This window comes from Oryctolagus cuniculus, chromosome 7 (genome assembly GCF_964237555.1).
Source record: "Oryctolagus cuniculus chromosome 7, mOryCun1.1, whole genome shotgun sequence".
Taxonomy (NCBI): Eukaryota; Metazoa; Chordata; class Mammalia; order Lagomorpha; family Leporidae; genus Oryctolagus; species Oryctolagus cuniculus.
The window spans coordinates 121,122,816-121,142,600 of record NC_091438.1 but is presented as its reverse complement, the minus strand read 5'-3'; the positions used below and the strand labels follow the sequence as shown (position 1 = coordinate 121,142,600).

The window sequence follows — 19,785 nt, the reverse complement described above, 5'->3', positions numbered from 1 at the left end:
AGAGGTGGCTGCATAGACGTTCATTCTCAAGATTGTTACTTTTTCTTGATTCTTTTCTTTAGTCTTTGGAAGGATGTCACTTTCAATCTAAAAATCAGAGACATTGATGCAGCCACTGAAGCAAAGCACAGACTTGAAGAAAGACAAAGAGCAGAAGCCCGAGAAAGGAAGGAGAAGGAAATTCAGTGGGAGACAAGGGTGAGCTTGCCTGCCCCTGCCTCCTCACTCTCACCTGGACCCTGAGCAGTAACTCGTTAATTCTGTTGAATGAATACTGAAGATCGAAGTTTCAAACACTTTATAAATAAGATAACCCCAGTTATGTTTATAAACAAGATACATATGTTTATACATATTATGCTTACAAAAATGTTTATAAATAAGATAAACCCTGGCCCTGACATGAAACACTTTCCATCTAATGCAGAAGGGGGAAGATATGAAATAATGGAAAGTGCATCACAGGAGTACAAAGCAAGAGTATAACCACCTTCTCCTCCTTTCTCTCAACAGTTGTTTCATGAAGATGGAGAATGTTGGGTTTATGATGAGCCACTGCTGAAACGTCTTGGTGCTGCCAAGCATTAGGTTGGGAAACACAGAGTTCACCCCAGTGACCAGGACAGCAGGTGCCATCAGGCAGAGTCTTTCTGCGGGAGAACCTCGGCGCTCCCTGCGTGTCGCCGTGGCCCCTATCTCAGGGATACTGGACTTGCCGACGCAGAGGAACAATTGCAGCAGGAAAAGTCTCCCTTTCTTCCTGTGTGGCAGTTACAATTTTGACTTCAGTCCTGAGAAAAACTTTAGGTTTTGAAAACAAGGTGTCTGCTTGTTTTCAAAACCTTGTGCTCTGAACAGCATTTATAAATCCAAGTTCAAGCTCGCCACGCTAGTATTGCTATTCAGATATACAAGCTGTTTCCTAGTTCATGTAATCTTGGATTCTCTATATATATACGTATATATAAATACAAATATACTTGAGATTTTTTTCATAAATACTCCATCTACTGTAAATATTGGTTCCTCAGAGATGTTTTAGAAAACTAGCTCAATGTACTTAAAATCAAGTGTTAAGGAAATTTCATGGTTTCACCTACAATAACTTTTATTTTGGAATTGAACTAAGTTGTATCTAATGCTGGATTACAGTTTAATTATACTCAGTGCTTCCTACAGCTTCATAAAATAATTTTTCCAATCTTTTTCAATGTGCTTTTATTTTTATGGCTATACTTAGAAGCCAGTTAATTGTCACCCCCGAATAGAGGAGCTAGCTTCTCACAGGACTCTGAAATCGGGGGAGGAGCCATCCTTTTCTGTATTTTCTATTGTGACTTTAGCCCTCACCATGCTGTTCCACAGTCTTCACTGAGCACATACAGAATATGTAGGGCTACCAACACGTTATCCCTTAGAAGGTTTTAGAATAGTGTAGACTTTGAGATTCTCACCCCACACTGAAACAAAAAGAACACCACAGGAGCAAATGGCTCATTCTGAAGGGAAATACAGAACTATCTTTATTTAAAAATACATTAAAAAACAAAAACAGGTATTGGTACCTAGCATTTAGGTACTAGTGACACATCAGTTACAGCAGCGCCTCTCACGGGCAGGAGTCTCAGTCTGAGAGGACGCAGGCCAGGGCTGTCCAGACTGCTGCTTGCAAGTGTTGTGCTCCCAGTGGGCCCGCTCAGCAGATTTCTCCTGTCGGCTACTACCCTGGGTGGTTAGTCTCAGGAGGGATAAAAAGTCAATCAGATTCTGTGATGCCAGTGCAAAACTCCAGGAGAAGCCCTAAAGCAGCAGTAGTGTAACTCCATAAAATACAAACACATTTTTAAATACACACTGCTTCAGGCCAACAAGACTGCAGTTTATTTGACTATTTTATGGTAGGGGAGAAGGCTGAGTGTTGACGTAAAAGCCCTGATATCAGTAATGGGGATGGTCGAGTCTGCCAGCAGAGGAGAGGATGGCAGGTAGGTCAGCTGCATCACTTCACAAGAAGAGTTGGAATCCTCACCAGAAGAGTTGGAATCCTCTTCCAGCTCGTACTTCCCATATCCAACCACCTGGAAAAGGCCAAAGATGCGATGTGAGAAACAAGTTGCTGACCAGATTTGGGTGAAGTCCGATTTTGGATCTTTGATGCCCACAGTTGAGAAATGACAACCCTGGAAAGCATGGAACTACACTTAATTAACCATACTCACGTGAACACTGAGCATTTTACTTCCTGGTCCTCTGTGAGCCTTGAACCAGTTGACCAGGTCTGATTTTGAGAATGACTTCAGTGCTTCAATCTAACAGGCATAGGGAAGACAGGAAATACAGATGTTTCAGAAGGAAGATGGCTCTTAAACAAAACCCCCAGGCCCGCCTGGGCCTTGGTTACCATTGAGCACTCCAGGCTCCAGAGAAGGCTAAAGGGGAAGCTTTATGACACACCATTTCCTAACAGTAACCTATGTTATGTTATGGAAGATCGGTTTTGTCGCTACCCTAATTAACACCATACACTGAGCTAGAAACCTGTCACATTAATGTCACAGCTCATAAACATGGTACTTACACACTCTGAGAAAATTCAGCAAATATTAAAACAGATGAGCTAAAACAGTTTTCTTAAAGTGAGCAGCTCTGCCTCTCAGAGCAGCGGGTAAAGCTGGCATCCCATATGGGCACCAATTCAAGTCCTGGCTGCCCCACTTTCAATCCAGTTCCCTCCTAATGCACCTGGGAAGGCAGTGAAGATCAGCCCCTGCATCCATGTGGGAGACCTGGAGGAAGCTCCTGGCTCCCAGCTTTGAGCAGCCCAGCTCCAGCCATTGCAGCCATTTGGGGAGTGAACTAGCAGGTAGAAGATATTGCCTCCTTCTCTCTATAACTCTGCCTTTCAAATAAATAAATCTTTAAAAAATAATTCACACTTTATAGGATTACACATTATCCAAGGCACCACTGGACTGCACAACCCAGAACTCTTTTCTGTAAGTTGTACTGTGAGCTGAAAGCTGTCAACATCTGTACCTGGAATCATTAAATTTAGAGGAGGAATTCCATGAAGACTAGTCCTCAGTTTTTGTTAACAGAATCCTTTCTCCATAAAATCCTGTGGTAAACCTAAGCATACAACACAAATACAGAGCTGCCCTGATCCAAGCAGGTGAATGAGTGACTTAGGGTTAACACTTTGGTGCCAGACCTTAACACGTAATCACTAAGGGATGTGCTAGCAAGAGAAGTCTGGAAACAACAACTGATTAATCAAGAAATGGGCACATAATTAGTGGAATCAAGCCAGGACAAAAGTCCCAGGTTTCTCTTCCACACTATACTGTTTTTCTTGGACCTGTGACCCGTGTAGAATCAGGAACCCTCGCCAGTTCCATCAGGGCTCTTTCTCTGAAAACTTACCTCATGGGCAAGCCGGTCAAAGAGATACTGCTGTGTCACCACTTCGTTCCAGTTCCTATCCACCTCCTCACCAAGGTGGGTATCCTCACACTCTTTCAGCTTGATCAGAGCTGTGACCTGTTCCCACAGAAAGAGTCACTCAGGCATGGCAACATGCCAGAATAATTAGCCCTGGCCAGCCCTGCCACCATGATAAGGAGAGGTAAAGGTAGATGAACATTGTGGTTGAAAAAGAGGCTGGCACACAGCACTGTTAAGACTGTGTTTGTGTGGGTATTTGACCTAGTAGTTAATGTCGCTCCCCGTCTTCGTGGAGGAACGACACAGAACCCTGCCTAGGCTTCATATCCGAGTCACGGCACCATTATGTCGCTCCCCCTCTTCGTGGAGGAACGACACAGAACCCTGCCTAGGCTTCATATCCGAGTCACGGCACCATTATGTCGCTCCCCGTCTTCGTGGAGGAACGACACTAAGCCCTGCCTAGGCTTCATATCCGAGTCACGGCACCATTATGTCGCTCCCCGTCTTCGTGGAGGAACGACACTAAGCCCTGCCTAGGCTTCATATCCGAGTCACGGCACCATTATGTCGCTCCCCGTCTTCGTGGAGGAACGACACTAAGCCCTGCCTAGGCTTCATATCCGAGTCACGGCACCATTATGTCGCTCCCCCTCTTCGTGGAGGAACGACACAGAACCCTGCCTAGGCTTCATATCCGAGTCACGGCACCATTATGTCGCTCCCCCTCTTCGTGGAGGAACGACACAGAACCCTGCCTAGGCTTCATATCCGAGTCACGGCACTATTTGCTGCTCCTCCGCACGCGGAGGAGCCGCACCGGACCGGACGCTTGTTGTTCCCTTTTTTACAAGTCCTTTCTATAGTAAAGTAAGAATAAGTAAACAGCAAACTCCCAAAGCAAGAATGAGTAGAGAGAAGTGAGAAAGAACGAAGTAACGAACTTCCCCGCGAACTCTCCAACGCACTCTCCAACCAACCCACACCACCATGCCGTCTCTCTCCTCCTATATAGTCCTCTCCACCAATCCGTGCTCTGCTACCCACACGCCGAGCGCGCCGCTCTCCTCCAATCAGGAGCGGCTCTTGCAGCTTGTCAAGTTGGTGAGAGGCAGCTGGGTAGAAGCTGTACGCTCCTCTCCCAGCGCCACATTGTGGGAGAGCAGATGCATAGAATAAGTCTTAATTCCAGTAACAGTATAGTCCGAGTTGCTCCCCACAGTTAAGATGCCTGCATCCCACATCTGAGTACCTGAGTTTAAGTCCCAGCTCCAGGTCCTGATTCCAGCTTCCTAATAATGCAGACACTAAGAAGCAACAGGTTACAACTCAAGTAGTTGGGCCCTGCTACCCATGTGAGAGACATGGAATGAGTCCCTGGTGTTTGGCTTTGGCCTGACCAAGAGGAAGGGAGCTTTGTCTCTACCTCTCAAATACTACTACTAAAATAAGCAAATAAAGACTTGTGTCTGGTGTCTTAAGGGCTTGTATACACCAGGGCCGAATGACCAGGCAGTGCAGTCACCTGGGTATTGAATGCATCTTCAGTGAGGTTCTCGATCTTCTCCTCAAAGCTAGAAAGAAACTCTTCTATCTTCTTATCAACAACTTCAGAGCTGAAATAAAACATCTTCAATTAAAAGCCATCAGAGACTTCGTATCAAGCAGAGGGAAATGATTAAGACACTAAGGATTACCATTAGGGTACTTCAAAAGGTTCATGGAAATTTTTTTTTTTTTTTTTTTTTTTTTTTTTTTTTTTGCCGTTTTATTTGAAACAGAGAGACAGAGATCTTTCATTTGCTGGTTCACTCCCCAAATCCCTGCAAACCGCCAAGGCTGGGCCAGGCCAAAGCCAGAAGCCCAGAACTCAATCTGGGTCTCCCACATGGGTTACAGGGACCCAAGTACTTGAGCAACTGCCTGCTGCCTCCCAGGGTGCATGTCAGCACTAACCGGACCAGAAGCAGAGAAGCCAGGACTCCAACCAGGAACTGCGATAAGCGATGTGGCAGGTCAAGCAGCGTCTTAACTGCTGCACCAAATGCGCATCCCTGCATGATCTTTTCATCCCATTTCCCCTCACGCTTTTGAAGTACCCTGTACTTGGGGACAAAGGCTGAGATGTTTTCCCAGGCCTCAAAACTTTACCTTAAGGTTTGAGGGAAGTGAAGGGAAGGGACCCCCGACCCCAGTAGCCCCAGCGCCTGACATGCAACCCAATTTCCTGGTAGCCCTTCTGAGGCAGCGTGCAGGTGTGCCCGACCACCTTGGTTCTAGCATGAATGTCAGGTCCATGGCATCCCTGCCTCTCTGTCCTCAGGTCTGCCTGAAGAAACACTGGCAAGCCCTGCACAGTATCACAGGACTTTGGGGCAAAATCCTGAGACTACTGGAACCATCCAGTGGCTGGTTAGTCCTGGATCAGGCCAGCGAGAATTTTCTCGCCTTCCCCCAGTGACTTAACAGAGCAAGCCCTACTTGGTCGGAGTCGCCTGAGGTTAAGGAAGCACCTGTAGCCCCCATTCTCCGTGGCCAGAACAATAGTTTGAGCGTTTACACAATCACTTACTTGTATTTGGTCGCCTGAGTCCCCACCGTGACAGAGAACCCGAGAATCCCGGATGTGTTCCTACAGGTAGGGTAGACATGGTACCTGCAGCCAGGGAGAAGAGTTCCATGAGCTCAGCTGGTCACATGGGCCCCGCCCTCAGAGGCACTAAATGTGAGCAGGTTGCCACCTATTGTTTCTGGACCTCTGGAGGTCTCGAAAGAAGACCCATAAATGTGCATGCAGCTACTTCAATTCTCAGGTTACAGGGTCCCTCCAACCCTCTCCTGAACTGGAAACCACAAGCTAGCTTTTGGTTTTGACCAAACTAAAAACCCAATCATAGTCCAGGATGCAAATTCTGAAGTCCTGACAAGCAGGCGTTACTCCTTAAAGGTATGGAGCTCTGAGAGACTGCTCAGTCAGGGCATTCAACCTGCAAAGTACGCCCCAAATCCTATCTGAGCTCAGGCTTTGCCAGCAGACTTACCCAAGGGTCTGCTTGGTTCGAAGGAAGTCAAAACAAGGCTCTTCCATGTGCATCTGCAATTCAACACACTCCCCATCAGCCCAGCTCCTTCCAGCAGAGCAACCGCCCTTCCATCCCCCCTAAGTATTCTACATTTTCTCCAAAGTCCAGCCTCCCTACTACCTTATTCCTAAATAGCCCAGGCGCCCTGTCCACGTGTCCCAGGTGAGAATACCAAATGACCTTCTTACCTTCCCGTTAAAGGTCTCTGACCACACAGGTCCCCAGCCCCCAGCAGAAAGGCTGGACCTCAGTGGGTCAGGGGCTCCTCAAGACCTCCATGCGCCTTCATAGACTTACCACAAGCAGCTCCATGAGAGTGTATTCTCTTAGACTCCTGGTGCCCGACTGGAAGGAGAAGGTCATAATCATCACCAATGCGCCACAGCATACAGAGCGGATTAATAACCCAGCTATTCCTCAATCACCCCACTCCTCTCTTCCTTCTACTGCCACACAACAACAATTTTATTTACATCTCTGCCTTCCCACTAGACAGGAAATGTCCTTGACTGCTTACATTCCCAGCACTAGCACGAAATCAGAGGTGGACATGGAGGTGAGCCCAGCAGTGTCTGACGACCTTGCAAAGCTCCTTGCCCCCAGGATCTTAAGGACACAGAGCCAATTTGGGGCTTCAAAAATGATATCTGGACCTTATTCATGCAGGAGAAAAAAAGGAATTTCTGTAGCAACACATAGGGACCCAAAACTGTTCATAACAAAAATATCTAAGAGGCAGAAACCATGCTTGGGGACCACCTCCTGGCTGCCCTGGAGACTGGCAAAGTAATGCGGCCTCAAAGAAGGAGGTCAGCAAGCAAGGGTATTGCCAGCGCAGCCCCAGCCCCAGGCTCTCTCCTGGGCTCCTCTGACACTCATTTCTTTTCCCTCCCATTGCCCTGGAGGAAAGGCTAAGGGCTGTGTTCCTGACAGCCCTGGTTAGTCAGTGCTGAGATTTCCTGTTCCCATCTAAAGGGCAGCAATAAAACCAGGCAAAACCTGGTGTCAATACTCTGGGCCAAAATGCCATGTGGAGGGCAGAAGCAGTTTGTATTGGAAGCTAGTGCTAAGAAGTGACTAAGAAAGACACCTTCACAGTGAACCTTACCACATGAAGCTGCCTGCAACTCTGGGCAAGTATTCCTTGCTCTGGGTTTTGGGCAGTCAGATACTGGAAGTGTGGACAGGGCTAGGCAGGGCCAGGCTGTACCACTTACAGGAGCTGGCCTTGGTGGTCAGACTAGATAAAGACTGCGTGTCACCATGCTAGAGCCAGGGACACAGGATCTGCATAGAAGCTGGGCCTCTAGGGAAAGACAAAACCCAACCTAGGCTCCAGAACCGCTGCTGCACCTGAATCAAAGAACTCATTAAACCGAGCCAGGGCAGGGCTCAGCTTCACAAAACAGAGATGGCCATGACATCAGGTGGCTGAGTTTTCTCAGGCAACTAGACAAGGAGAGTGTCAGGATAAGACTCGGGCCCAGGGCCCGATGATAAGGCAGCGTCACCCGAAGCCCAGCAGGGAAGCCAGGACCACAGTAGCAGCTATGAGAACTCTAACTGGGAAGTCGGGGATCAGGCTGGATAGGCGCAGGTTTAGGGAAGATTCTCACAGCCCTGGAAATGAGTGGGACGAACCAGGGGCTAGAGCAGGCTAAGGGCAAACTGCAATTGTTGGAAAGCACTTCCTTGGGTTAGATTCCAGTCTATCCTTCCAGAATAGTGTGGAAACAACACAGAATCTGAGGACAGAGACCCAGCAGGTATGACCTCAAATAAAAGAGGCTCTAAACCTTGGGTTTGTCTCCCATAAAACAGAGATAATGAATCCTTCCTCAGGTGCTTTGAAACTTTCATGACTGTAATATAATTGTTCTGTTTACTGTATGCTGATTGCTTGGCTATGGTTACTTTTGTTTCTTTTTCAAAACTGTCATTTTAACAAATATCCTTCTGCTACTTGGGGTTCTATCAGGGGGACATCTAGGAATGAATTTCCATCCACATTCCGGTCCCTGTCCCTCTAGATGGTGGTCAGGCGATTAAAGAAACAAGACCTCACTGTGATTGTGAAAACAACCCATTTTACTGACAGGAGCCATTTTTAAATACGGTTGCTTCAAGAGGACAAATGGCCCCAGCATTATTCTACAAAAGCGACTACAAAAAGGCCTCGAAGGTCACTGGGTCACTCATTTCCAGGTATTCTGGACCATCGCATAGGCTTTAGGACCCGAAAGGTTCTTAGCCATGATGGCGGCCATGCAGTGGGGCTAACTGACCTGGTAGTACACAGTGACTTCAGAGTTGGCATCACCCTTGTTCAGAGCTCTCACTTTGCACAGGTGGTGGCCACTGGGCAGCTCAACCACCTGGAACTGCACAGGCATCTCCTGCTCCAAAGGCACGAAGTTCAGTTTGCTGCAAAAGAATCAGCATGGGTCACGAGGCAGTGCCCTGACGCCCTTGCCCTCACCCAAATGTTGTGAAGAAGCCAGGCCTTTCCCCATTCCTGCTGAATTGCTCTGTTTACCCAAGCCTCAACAAAGTCTACTACAGATAATACTTCAGCTGTGGGTTGAGTGATAACCAACTGAGACCTCAATGCTCTCTTGCTGGTAAGAACACACAAACCTCAAAGACAAAACTGAAACCAATACTTACTCAACAACATATTTCAGGAAATCCATAGACTCCTAATGGGAAAAAAATAAAAGGAAACAAAGAGTAATATTAAGCCTGCTTGACAATAATTTTACCCAGAATCAGGAAATTTCAATTATCTAATTGCTTGGGGAGTCCTAGATAACACTGAGAAGACAGATACAGCCTGCCACCCACATACTGAACTGATCACTCAATGATTCCGTATTGATTATGTTTGCTGAATGCTAGGTGATTCTTACAGCTCCTCTTCTGGCTCCCTTGCCACTCTCATTTACCTGTGCATCCTCACACTTGCCCCAGTGGATCAAATTTAATTGTTCAGTGTCAGTTTACCCTAGGAGGCTATGCCCTCTATAACAACTGTGACTGTGTTTTAGAAACATGAGCCCTCTGACACAGAGTCTGGAGAGAGTAAGCAATAGAATAATAAACTTTACACTAAGTGAAAACATCCTTTGCCCATCTCAAGACTTCTGTTCTCTACAGTACATAAGCTAATGGAAAGGGTGAACTCTTCTCCAAAGCTGTTTCTCCCATGGCCCACTCATGGTACCAAGTCCTCTGGACCAAAAGTCCCTGTCTGGTACTCACACTGTGCTGATTAAAAAAAACAAACAAACAAACAAACAAACAAAAAAACAGCTATTTCTGCTCTGACTGCTGTAGGTTGAGACTTTTAGAATTCATTTTATGGGCAGGACAGAAACTAAAGCTTTCTTGGAGGCAAGTGGATGGAGACAGAAGAGGGTGGGGGACAGAAAGCAGCTAGTTTCAAGAGTAACCATTTATATATTTCACAAAAGGGCTAGTCCTGAGAAATTAGAAAGCCATGGAGAAGGCCGGCGCCACGGCTCACTAGGCTAATCCTCCACCTTGCGGCGCCGGCACCCCGGGTTCTAGTCCCGGTCAGGGCGCCAGATTCTGTCCCAGTTGCCCCTCTTCCAGGCCAGCTCTCTGCTGTGGCTAGGGAAGTGCAGTGGAGGATGGCCCAAGTCCTTGGGCCCTGCACCCCATGGGAGACCAGGATAAGTACCTGGCTCCTCCTGCCATCGGATCAGCGCGGTGTGCCAGCCGCAGCGCGCCGGCCACGGTGGCCATTGGAGGGTGAACCAATGATAAAGGAAGACCTTTCTCCCTGTCTCTCTCTGTCCACTCTGCCTGTCAAAAAAAAAAAAAAAAAAAAAAAAAAAAAAGCCATGGAGAAAGTTATCAACAGCCGAAAATTCGGCGGGAGCATCCTACAGAAGCACTCTCGCCTGGGAGAGGTGCATTAGTCACAGGTCCCACAGGCGTTATCCATTCAATCTGTATCAGAACTCCTCATCTGCTCCCAGTCCTACCACTCCTCTTGCTCCACTGGTTCAGGAAAGAAATGTGGCATCACCGTAGATTCCTCTTCCTCCCTTAACCCCACATATAATCAGCCAGTGAGTTTTGACTACCTACTTTTTCCTGTTATTATTTTATTTTATTTTTTAATTTATTTGCAAGGCAGAGTTACAGAGAATGAGGAAGAGACAGAGATCTTCCATCCACTGGTTCATTCCCCAGATGGCCACAACAGCCAGGACTGGGCCAGGTCAAAGCCAGGAGCCCAGAACTCCATCTGGGTCTCCCATTTGGATGGCAAGGGCCCAAGCATTTGGGCCATCTTCTGCTGCTTTCCCAGGTGCATTAGCAGAGAGCTAGATAGGAATGGTAGCAACTGGGATTCAAACCAGTACTCATATGGGTTGCTGGCATCATGGTCAGCAGCGTAACTTACTGCACTATAATGCTGGCACTATTACACTTTTAAAAATGGTTAAGATGATAAACTTTATGGTTCTTTACCACCAAAAAAAAAAAAAAAGGAAGAAAAAAAGAGTTGAGGTGAAAAATGAAGAAGCCTGAAGTAGGCCAAATAAATGAAGAGAAGTATTTAATAAATAATAAGGTAGGAAAGGCTGGCATTGTGGTACAGCTGGTTAAGCCATTGCCTGCAACACTGGCATCCCACATGAACATGGGTTAAAGTCCCAGCTCCTCCACTTTCTTTTTTTTTTTTTTTTTTTTTTTTTTTTTTGACAGGCAGAGTGGACAGTGAGAGAGAGAGAGACAGAGAGAAAGGTCTTCCTTTGCCGTTGGTTCACCCTCCAATGGCCGCCGCGGCCAGCGCGATGTGGCCAGCGCACCGCGCTGATCCGATGGCAGGAGCCAGGAGCCAGGTGCTTTTCTTGGTCTCCCATGGGGTGCAGGGCCCAAGCACCTGGGCCATCCTCCACTGCACTCCCGGGCCACAGCAGAGGGCTGGCCTGGAAGAGGGGCAACCGGGACAGAATCCGGCGCCCCGACCGGGACTAGAACCCGGTGTGCCGGCGCCGCTAGGCGGAGGATTAGCCTAGTGAGCCGCGGCGCCGGCCCAGCTCCTCCACTTTCAATCCAGCTCTCTGCTAATGTGCCTGGCAAAGCAGCAGAAGGTGGTCCAAATATGTGGACCCCCATCATCCACATGGGAGACCTAGAGGGAGTTTCTCACTCCCAGGTATGGCCTGGCCCAGCTCCAGCCATTGTGACCATTTGGGGAGTGAACCAGTAAATGGAAGATCTCTTTCTTTCTGTGTCTCTCTCTCTATATATAATTCTACCTTTCAAATAAATAAAATTTTTTTTTGACAGGCAGAGTGGACAGAGAGAGAGAGACAGACAGAGAGAAAGGTCTTCCTTTGCCGTTGGTTCACCCTCCAATGGCTGCCGCGGCCGGCGCACCGCGCTGATCCGATGGCAGGAGCCAGGTACTTATCCTGGTCTCCCATGGGATGCAAGGCCCAAGTACTTGGGCCATCCTCGACTGCACTCCCTGGCCACAGCAGAGAGCTGGCCTGCACCGCGCTGATCTGATGGCAGGAGCCAGATACTTATCCTGGTCTCCCCTAGGGTGCAGGCCCCAAGTACTTGGGCCATCCTCCACTGCACACAGCAGAGAGCTGGCCTGGAAGAGGGGCAACCGGGACAGAATCCGGCGCCCCGACCGGGACTAGAACCCTGTGTGCCGGCGTCGCAAGGCGGAGGATTAGCCTAGTGAGCCGCGGCGCCGGCCTCAAATAAATAATTTTTTAAAATGTATAGCTCAGTACTGTTAGCTACATCCACACTATTGTGAAATAGTTTTCTAGATCTTTTTCATCTTTCAAAACTGAAATTCTATATCCATTTAAAAAAAAAAAAAAAACTACTTTCTCTCCTCCTCCATCTTCCAACCCCTGGAAATCACCATTCTACTTTCTATTTCTATGACTTTGACTATTTTTGATAATTTATATGAGTAGAATCATACTTCACATCAACTTTTACAATAGCTTCATAATGAGTTTCTCTGGATATTTCTTATCCACAAATCTTCTTGAATCTCAAAAGTTCTCCATTGCTACAGGATGAAGTCATAGCTCCCTAGCTGGACATGCAGGTTCAGGTGATGTGTATGTATGTACACAGCTCTTTATCATTGCCCTCCTCCTGGTTTCCACACAGTATCTTCAATAAATATAACTGACAGCATACAAGGAGTCTTCAAAAGTCATGGAAAATGCAATAATTTTAAAAATATTATTTCCAGGGCCGGCGCTGTGGCTCACTTGGTTAATCCTCTGCCTGCGACGCCAGCATTCCATATGGGCGCCGGGTTCTAGTCCCAGCTGCTCCTCTTCCAGTCCAGCTCTCTTCTGTGGCCCGGGAAGGCAGTGGAGGATGGCCCAAGTGCTTGGGCCCTGCACCCCATGGGAGACCAGGAGGAAGCACCTGGCTCCTGGCTTCGGATCGACGCAGCACTGGCCATAGCGGCCATTTAGGGGCTGAACCAACAGAAGGAAGACTTTCTGTCTCTCTCTCACTGTCTATAACACTACTTGTCAAAAAAAATTTCATTTCCACTAACTTTTTGAGGCCCACACAGACACTCAAAGTTCTAATTCATTATCAGCAGTCTCCCTCACAAGAGAACCGCCCAGCAGCAGAGGGATCGAGTTCCGTCCTAAGCAGAAGATGGTAACACTGGCCTGCCGAAACGGCAAAGCTCCCCAGCTAGGGAAGGACTAATGCAACTGCTGAGTTCTTAACACATTCAGACCCCACCTGCGCTAACAGAACACCCCACACTCACTGTGCTTGTGACATTCCCTTGTACCAGGCCTTCAACAAAGAGCTGAGATTTGAATTCTTTGACGAAGCTCAGCAGAGAGTCCAGGGAAAGGCCATCCATCAAAGCCCGGTATTTGTCAATCATAGACCAACGGGCATATTCCAAGATTAAAAGCCGCACATCTCTGTACAAAGAACAGGGGGATAAAAGGGTTTCATGACCTAATTGTCAAGTTTTTACTGATAACATGTTTCTAAAGATAGACAATTTCTATCACAAGAGGACATAATCACCAAAAAGCATTTAAAATTGCATACACAAACTTTTAAATAGATTTAGTAACCAATTTGACAATGCATTTATCTGTCTTAGTTGCACATAAAATATCTCCCAAAAGTAAATTTGCCAGATACCTAGTCATATGCCAATTTAAAATTGCCAGTATTCTGGTTTGAAATCTCATTAACATGTTATTAATTACTGAAGTCTACCATTATGGATATCTATTACTGCACAGACAATGGAATAAGTAATGGTTCTAGTCCAGAATCAGACTAACTCCACCCCTATCTCTACAACCTTCCCCCATCCATAAGTTGTTTGAACTTGAAAATTTACCTAACATTTGTGATTCAGTTGCTTTACCTGTAATACAAGGAAAGCAATACTGCCTCCCATTCAAAGAGCTTCAGTAAGAATTAAATGAATATATAAACAAATTTCTTATAATAGATCTAGTAAATAAATCCTCAGTAAACAGAGGTATATTATTATTCTATCACACTTTAATAAAGTAAATTTCAGGAATTACTGTATTTTAATAAGTAGAATTTCAATAAATAAAATAATATTCAGGAGTTAGTGGGTACACAGGGCTATTCATCATATCAATAGTTGCAGACAATTCTCAAATTTATATTTGGCTATTAATTTTTGTACTCTAATTTCATGATCAGATTATCAATTCTTACATGCCCTCTTCCCTTGCTTTCCAATTCTAGTAATTGATGGGTTAATTATAACTGTGTCAAGAGCAGGGTTTGTGTACAAGGCCAGGTTTACTCATCATTAACAGATGCTCAGAAAGGAGGTCAAGCAAGGATCTGTGAGCCAGGCACACAAAGGGCTGTGTCTGCTCGGAGAGGAGAGGATTCTGCTGTGCCTCCCACCAAGGTTCCTCCTGCGGACAGGTACCCCAAAGGATACTTTTTTTTTCTGATTTGCACAAAGTTATCTTATAGCTACCATTAACCCTGGACTAAAGTAAGACAAGGTTCTGATGGACAGTCCAATTGCCTGTTAGCAGAGGATTTAAGCATTAGTACATATACTGCCCCATGGCCTTCTAGCTGTTTTGTGGAACCATGGCTGGATTCTGGATAGTTCAGGTTGCCAGGTAAGTGAAATGTTAAGCAATTTAACTCAGCTACTCATCAAACCACCCAACACACTAAAAGCACCAAGAAACAATTTTGGGCTACAACTAAGCCAGCACTTCTTTAACTGTTATTTACTCACAAGGAATGGAGAAAATACCCTTTTTTATACTTCTAGTTTCTCATAAAGTGTTATAGGCTCTTTTCAGTCCTGTTCACAGACAGCTACTTAAGCTGGGTTTAGAACTCCTGTAAACCAATAAACTGGATTTCTAAACCACAGAAATTCTAGTATGTCTGTAAACTGGTACTGAAACTATAGCCTGATCCCCCGCAATCTGAATACTTTCGGGCCCTCAGAACATAAGCTGGTCCTGTGTATACCCACTTGGCCAGAGTCTCAGGCTTGATGAGGATGTTAAAGTAGGTCTTCTTCAACTGCTCAGTTATCATTGTAAAGACAGCTGGTGTGGAGTTAAACTCAGCTAAGTAGTCAATAATGAGCTGAAAAAGTAGCTAAAAAGAAAAGAAACAGGTACCTTAAGTGGAAAAGCATAGAAATTCACTGAGTTTTAGGGGAGGAATGTTTCTATTTGGTTTTTACCAGGGGCCCAACATGGTACTAAGTATTATGGGGGATGTAAGAGAAGTAGTAATGCCTCAAAGAATCATCAGGGGCTGAAACAGTCAGTAATTGGCAAATTTGGAACAATGATTTTTCTTTTTCTATCATTTTCATGAAATACGTTTTCTTTCCAAATAAATTTTAACATAATGTTATCCAACATCACCCTTACTCTAAAATATGACTTTAATTATGACATGACTTTTATATATTAATTTGGGAAACAATGACACTTTTATAATATCAAGATGTCTTATCCAGAAATATGATGAGTCTCACTCTTATTTATCTTCTTCTATATGTTTTAATAAGATTTCTAATTTTCTTTATTTTTTTAAATTTTTTATTTTTTGACAGGCAGAGTGGACAGTGAGAGAGAGAGAGACAGACAGAAAGGTCTTCCTTTACCGTTGGTTCACCCTCCAATGGCTGCTGCGGCCGGCGCGCTACGGCTGGCGCACCGCGCTGATCCAAAGCCAAGAGCCAGGTGCTTCCTCCTGGTCTCCCATGGGGTGCAGGGCCCAAGCACTGGGGCCAGCCTCCACTGCACTTCCCGGGCCACAGCAGAGAGCTGGACTGGAAGAGGGGCAACCGGGACAGAATCCAGCGCCCCGACAGGGACTAGAACCTGGTGTGCCGGCGCTGCAGGCAGAGGATTAGCCTAGTGAGCAGTGGCACAGGCCAGATTTCTAATTTTCTTTAATAAGTCCTATGCTTTTCCTATTTACTGCTATGTATTTTATTGCTTCTCTCAATAATGTAAATGATTTGTTACCATCCATTACTAAGTGGTTATTACTACTACAGGAAAAAAGCCATTGATTTTGACAGATCAGTCTCATGCCCAGTCATATCACACTCAAACTCCTTTTTTTTTTTTTTTTTTTAATTTATTGGAGGGGGAGAGAAAGAAAGACAGATGGACAGAGATATCATCCTCTGGTTCACTCCACAAATGCATACAATGGCCAGGAGTCATCCAAAGCTGAAGCCAGGAGCTGGGAACTCAATCCAGATCTCCATCTGGATGGCAGCAACCAAGTACTTGAGCCATCACCACCAATTATTTTTTATTTTAGTAATATATTAGGGTTTCTAAGCATATAATCACATAATATACAATATTTTTCTTTTCCAGAAACTTTGTATTCCATTTTCCCATTTTACTGTAGTAGTCAGAACATCTAAAACAATGATGAATAATAAAGGTGATCATGGATTATTCTTGGCTTGTTCCAGCTTTAATATTCAGTATTTCATCATTTAGTGTAACATTTGCTATTACTGTTTTTAATTAAAGATTTTATTGTGTTTAAGTAATTTCCCTTAATTCCTATTTAGTAGGAATTCCAACTCAAATTTATCAAGTGATACTTTGGCATTTACCCCTGTATTCATATAGTGATTCTCATTTGACTCAGGTTATAACGAGTTATGCCTATCAACTTCCTAATACAAAATAACCCTGGCATTCCTGGTACTTGGTCATGGTAAGTTACTCTTTTTGCTATATTGCTAATTTAATTTTTAAATTTTTAGCAAGTTTGTATTTATATTCAATAGGTGAAACTGGTCTCTAATTTGGTATACATAGATACATATGTTCTATATTAGCTTTTAATATTGAGGCTAGCTAAGCTTAGTAAAATTTAGATCGTGCTTCTCTATAGCTTGCATTTCTCAAAAGCTTTCCAAAACATACTTCCCAAATGATAAATGCAAAGGCATGAAGGCATAAAGTGTAGCTCTATGCTATCCCCTTGGGTTTTGCCAGGATACAGGTCTAACTTCTGGTAGGTCCTTTCCTCTAGAATTTTCTTCTATGGACTCAGTTCCCCAAACCCTAACATTATATATGCTTTACCCAAGAAGCCTAAATATAAAATTATATTATCATTTTACCTGGTATTTAATGATTTAATTCTTTTAGTTAGCACTTCATATTATTTTTTCCTCTGCCTATGAAGTTTTTGACAACACTACATTGGAACACATTCCTTTCTTAGAGACAGATGATGACATGATATAGACCTTGTTTCTAAAAGGTTCAGAAACTTAGAAGAGAAATAAGACACACATACTAGAGACAATGGGAGAGTGCAAGAGGAAGGAAAAAGGGCATAAACTTCTGAGTTCCACTCTACGTCAGGCAATGCGCCTGATCCTTTAAATCTGTTTGTAAGGTAAGAAATTTAGCCCATCCAGTCCTGAATACCAGTTGGCTGAGAAAAGTTGACAGCAAAGGGAAGTGAATCAAGCCTAAAGCATAAGCTGAATTGTGTGCATTGCCAGTAATTAATGAAAAATATGTCATTTTTATGTATGGTCGGTCAAGATTAACACAGCTGTCACCAGCCAAGAAAACACATTATAATCTACATTAATAAACATATCTTCCCATATGCAGCACCCATGCACAGGCCTCTGTGCTTGGTACTAAAGTATAACTAACACAAATGTGACCTTAAAGCTCTGTGTAAGAACAGAGTATTTGCACTTACAGGTAGTTTGTGGTTGAATCCCTTCACTCGAATAATTAAACCATGTTCTCCAGCTACCAGTTTATACTCCAGCTGTGCCACATCAGCTTCATAAGCTGGTTCCGCAAGGTTGTGGGTAAGGATATTCACAAAGATATCAAAGAGGACCACACTGTAAAGGATGCAAAAAGCAGCATTAATTGGCAAGAGACATGAAGAAACAGACTTGTTAAAATGTAGAGTAAGAAACTTTACCTTAAGAAAGTTGAAAATTCCCTGTTTCAGAATGTAAAACTGGACACTAATTTAGTGCAAGGGCAAAGATAGCTTACTCTGGACTCAGTTTCACAAGTACATTATAGAACTTCCACCTTTAGCATGTATATAATCATATGTTATATAGAATATTTGCATATTTATAAATAAGTACATAATTATACATTATATGAATATAATATATAATTTATATAATATTTATAATATATATATAGCACAATATAGTAAATGGGATAAGTAGGCACCAATGACAATTAGCCAGAAGGTTCTGGCTGTTCTCCAAGTCTAAGCTCACTGAAGATGTCTAAAATTTGAAGGAAAGAGGAGGGTAATATATTCTTCAAAATGGATATTAATAAATTTTAGTGTTGCTCATCATTCTAAGGGTAGATTTTACAGTTAAGTGGCAAAGGAAAGGAAGAAGTACACTAATACATCTTGAGTGCCTCCTATGACTCCGGCACATTTCAGGCTCTCTACTCCCACACTGCAGCTAACCACATAAACATACAAGTTAATTTGCTAAGAACAAGGCAAAATCACATTCCTTAGCTGTCTTTAAATGAAGATCAACAGGTCCCCCGGTCTCACTATAGAACAGGAACCACCAAACCTGGTCTATAGTAAGGACTGTTCTTTAAGGAACTTTCCCAGTCCAGTAATTCTTATCACCACCTGAACCACCAGCATGTTTCCAATCTGGGTACTAAAGATGAAACTAGAGATGAAACAGCTCCATTTTAATTGTTAGTATAGATTCAAATAACTTGTTTAGAACACAGTAAAAAAAACCACATAAATCAATAATACAGCTCACATACTAATAAAGAATGATCCATCTGAAACAAAATATTTTTTCAATCAAAAAGTTTTCCAGAAAACAGGACAACTGCTTACTTTGCAGCAGATTTCTGTATCAAAGGTGAGATCAGATGGAAACGTATATATGCTGAAAGATAAAAGACCACATATAAAACATAGAGGTCTAGAAACTTGCAGTATTTTGTACATTTGCTATTTTCCCTTAATTATTTTTTTTAATTCTATAATAAACTAATCCTTAAATCTTAAATTTTTACTTTTAAAAAAATATATTTATTTGTTTGAAAGTTAAGAGTCACAGAGAGAAAAAGTGAGTGAGAGAGGGATGGATCTTTCAACTGCTGGTTCACTCCCCAGGTGCTACAACTGCCTGGACTAGACCAGGCTGCAATCAGGAGCAGGAGCTTCATCTGGGTCTCCCACTTGGGTGGAAGGGGCCCACGGACTTGGGCCATCTTCTGCTGTTTTCCCAGGCCCATTTGCAGGGAGGTGGATTGGAAGTAGAGAAGCCAGGACTCGAATCAGCACCTGTATGGGATGCCGGTATCACAGGCAGCAGCTTTGCATGCTGTGCCACAATTTCAGCCCAACTCTGTCCTCTATTAGGTCTTTCCATCTGGGTCTCCCACGTGGGTGACAGGGCTATCTTTCGCTGCTTTTCCCCTGCTGTTAGCAGGAAGCTGGATTGGAAGTGGAGCAGCCAGGACACAAACCAGTGCCCATATGGAATGCCACCATAACAAGAGGCTGCTTTACCTGCTACGCCACAATACTTGCCCTAAATTTTTACTCCTTTTTTAAAAGGTAACATTTACTACTCCAATTAAAGTGCCCCCAGAAGGCACACTGTAAGAAGATCAATATATAAACAGATACAGAGATGCTTATGAAG

General features: G+C 44.3%; 2 protein-coding genes across 32 annotated transcripts in view; one reads left to right on the top strand and one right to left on the bottom strand.

Annotated features, from left to right (window-relative positions):
• OSBPL9 (oxysterol binding protein like 9) overlaps positions 1-1,206 on the top strand; it is a 181,739-nt gene extending 180,533 nt beyond the window's left edge. For all 28 annotated transcript variants that reach the window (XM_008265258.4, XM_002715101.5, XM_008265261.4 and 25 more), the window contains 2 exons: positions 63-198; positions 514-1,206. In XM_008265258.4, the coding sequence (XP_008263480.1) occupies positions 63-198; positions 514-588 (211 nt within the window). In that variant the 3' untranslated portion in view covers positions 589-1,206. The remainder of the gene's footprint in view (positions 1-62; positions 199-513) is intronic.
• A 288-nt stretch (positions 1,207-1,494) lies between these two features.
• Positions 1,495-19,785, bottom strand: part of NRDC (nardilysin convertase) — a 93,192-nt gene continuing 74,901 nt past the window's right edge. For all 4 annotated transcript variants that reach the window (XM_002715099.5, XM_002715100.5, XM_051857772.2 and 1 more), the window contains 13 exons: positions 18,969-19,020; positions 17,817-17,967; positions 15,079-15,206; positions 13,336-13,498; positions 9,195-9,226; positions 8,813-8,951; positions 6,825-6,872; positions 6,486-6,538; positions 6,017-6,100; positions 4,970-5,060; positions 3,424-3,540; positions 2,220-2,309; positions 1,495-2,078 (listed from right to left, as the gene is read on the bottom strand). In XM_002715099.5, coding sequence (XP_002715145.1) covers positions 1,881-2,078; positions 2,220-2,309; positions 3,424-3,540; positions 4,970-5,060; positions 6,017-6,100; positions 6,486-6,538; positions 6,825-6,872; positions 8,813-8,951; positions 9,195-9,226; positions 13,336-13,498; positions 15,079-15,206; positions 17,817-17,967; positions 18,969-19,020 — 1,346 coding nt within the window. In that variant the 3' untranslated portion in view covers positions 1,495-1,880. The remainder of the gene's footprint in view (positions 2,079-2,219; positions 2,310-3,423; positions 3,541-4,969; positions 5,061-6,016; positions 6,101-6,485; positions 6,539-6,824; positions 6,873-8,812; positions 8,952-9,194; positions 9,227-13,335; positions 13,499-15,078; positions 15,207-17,816; positions 17,968-18,968; positions 19,021-19,785) is intronic.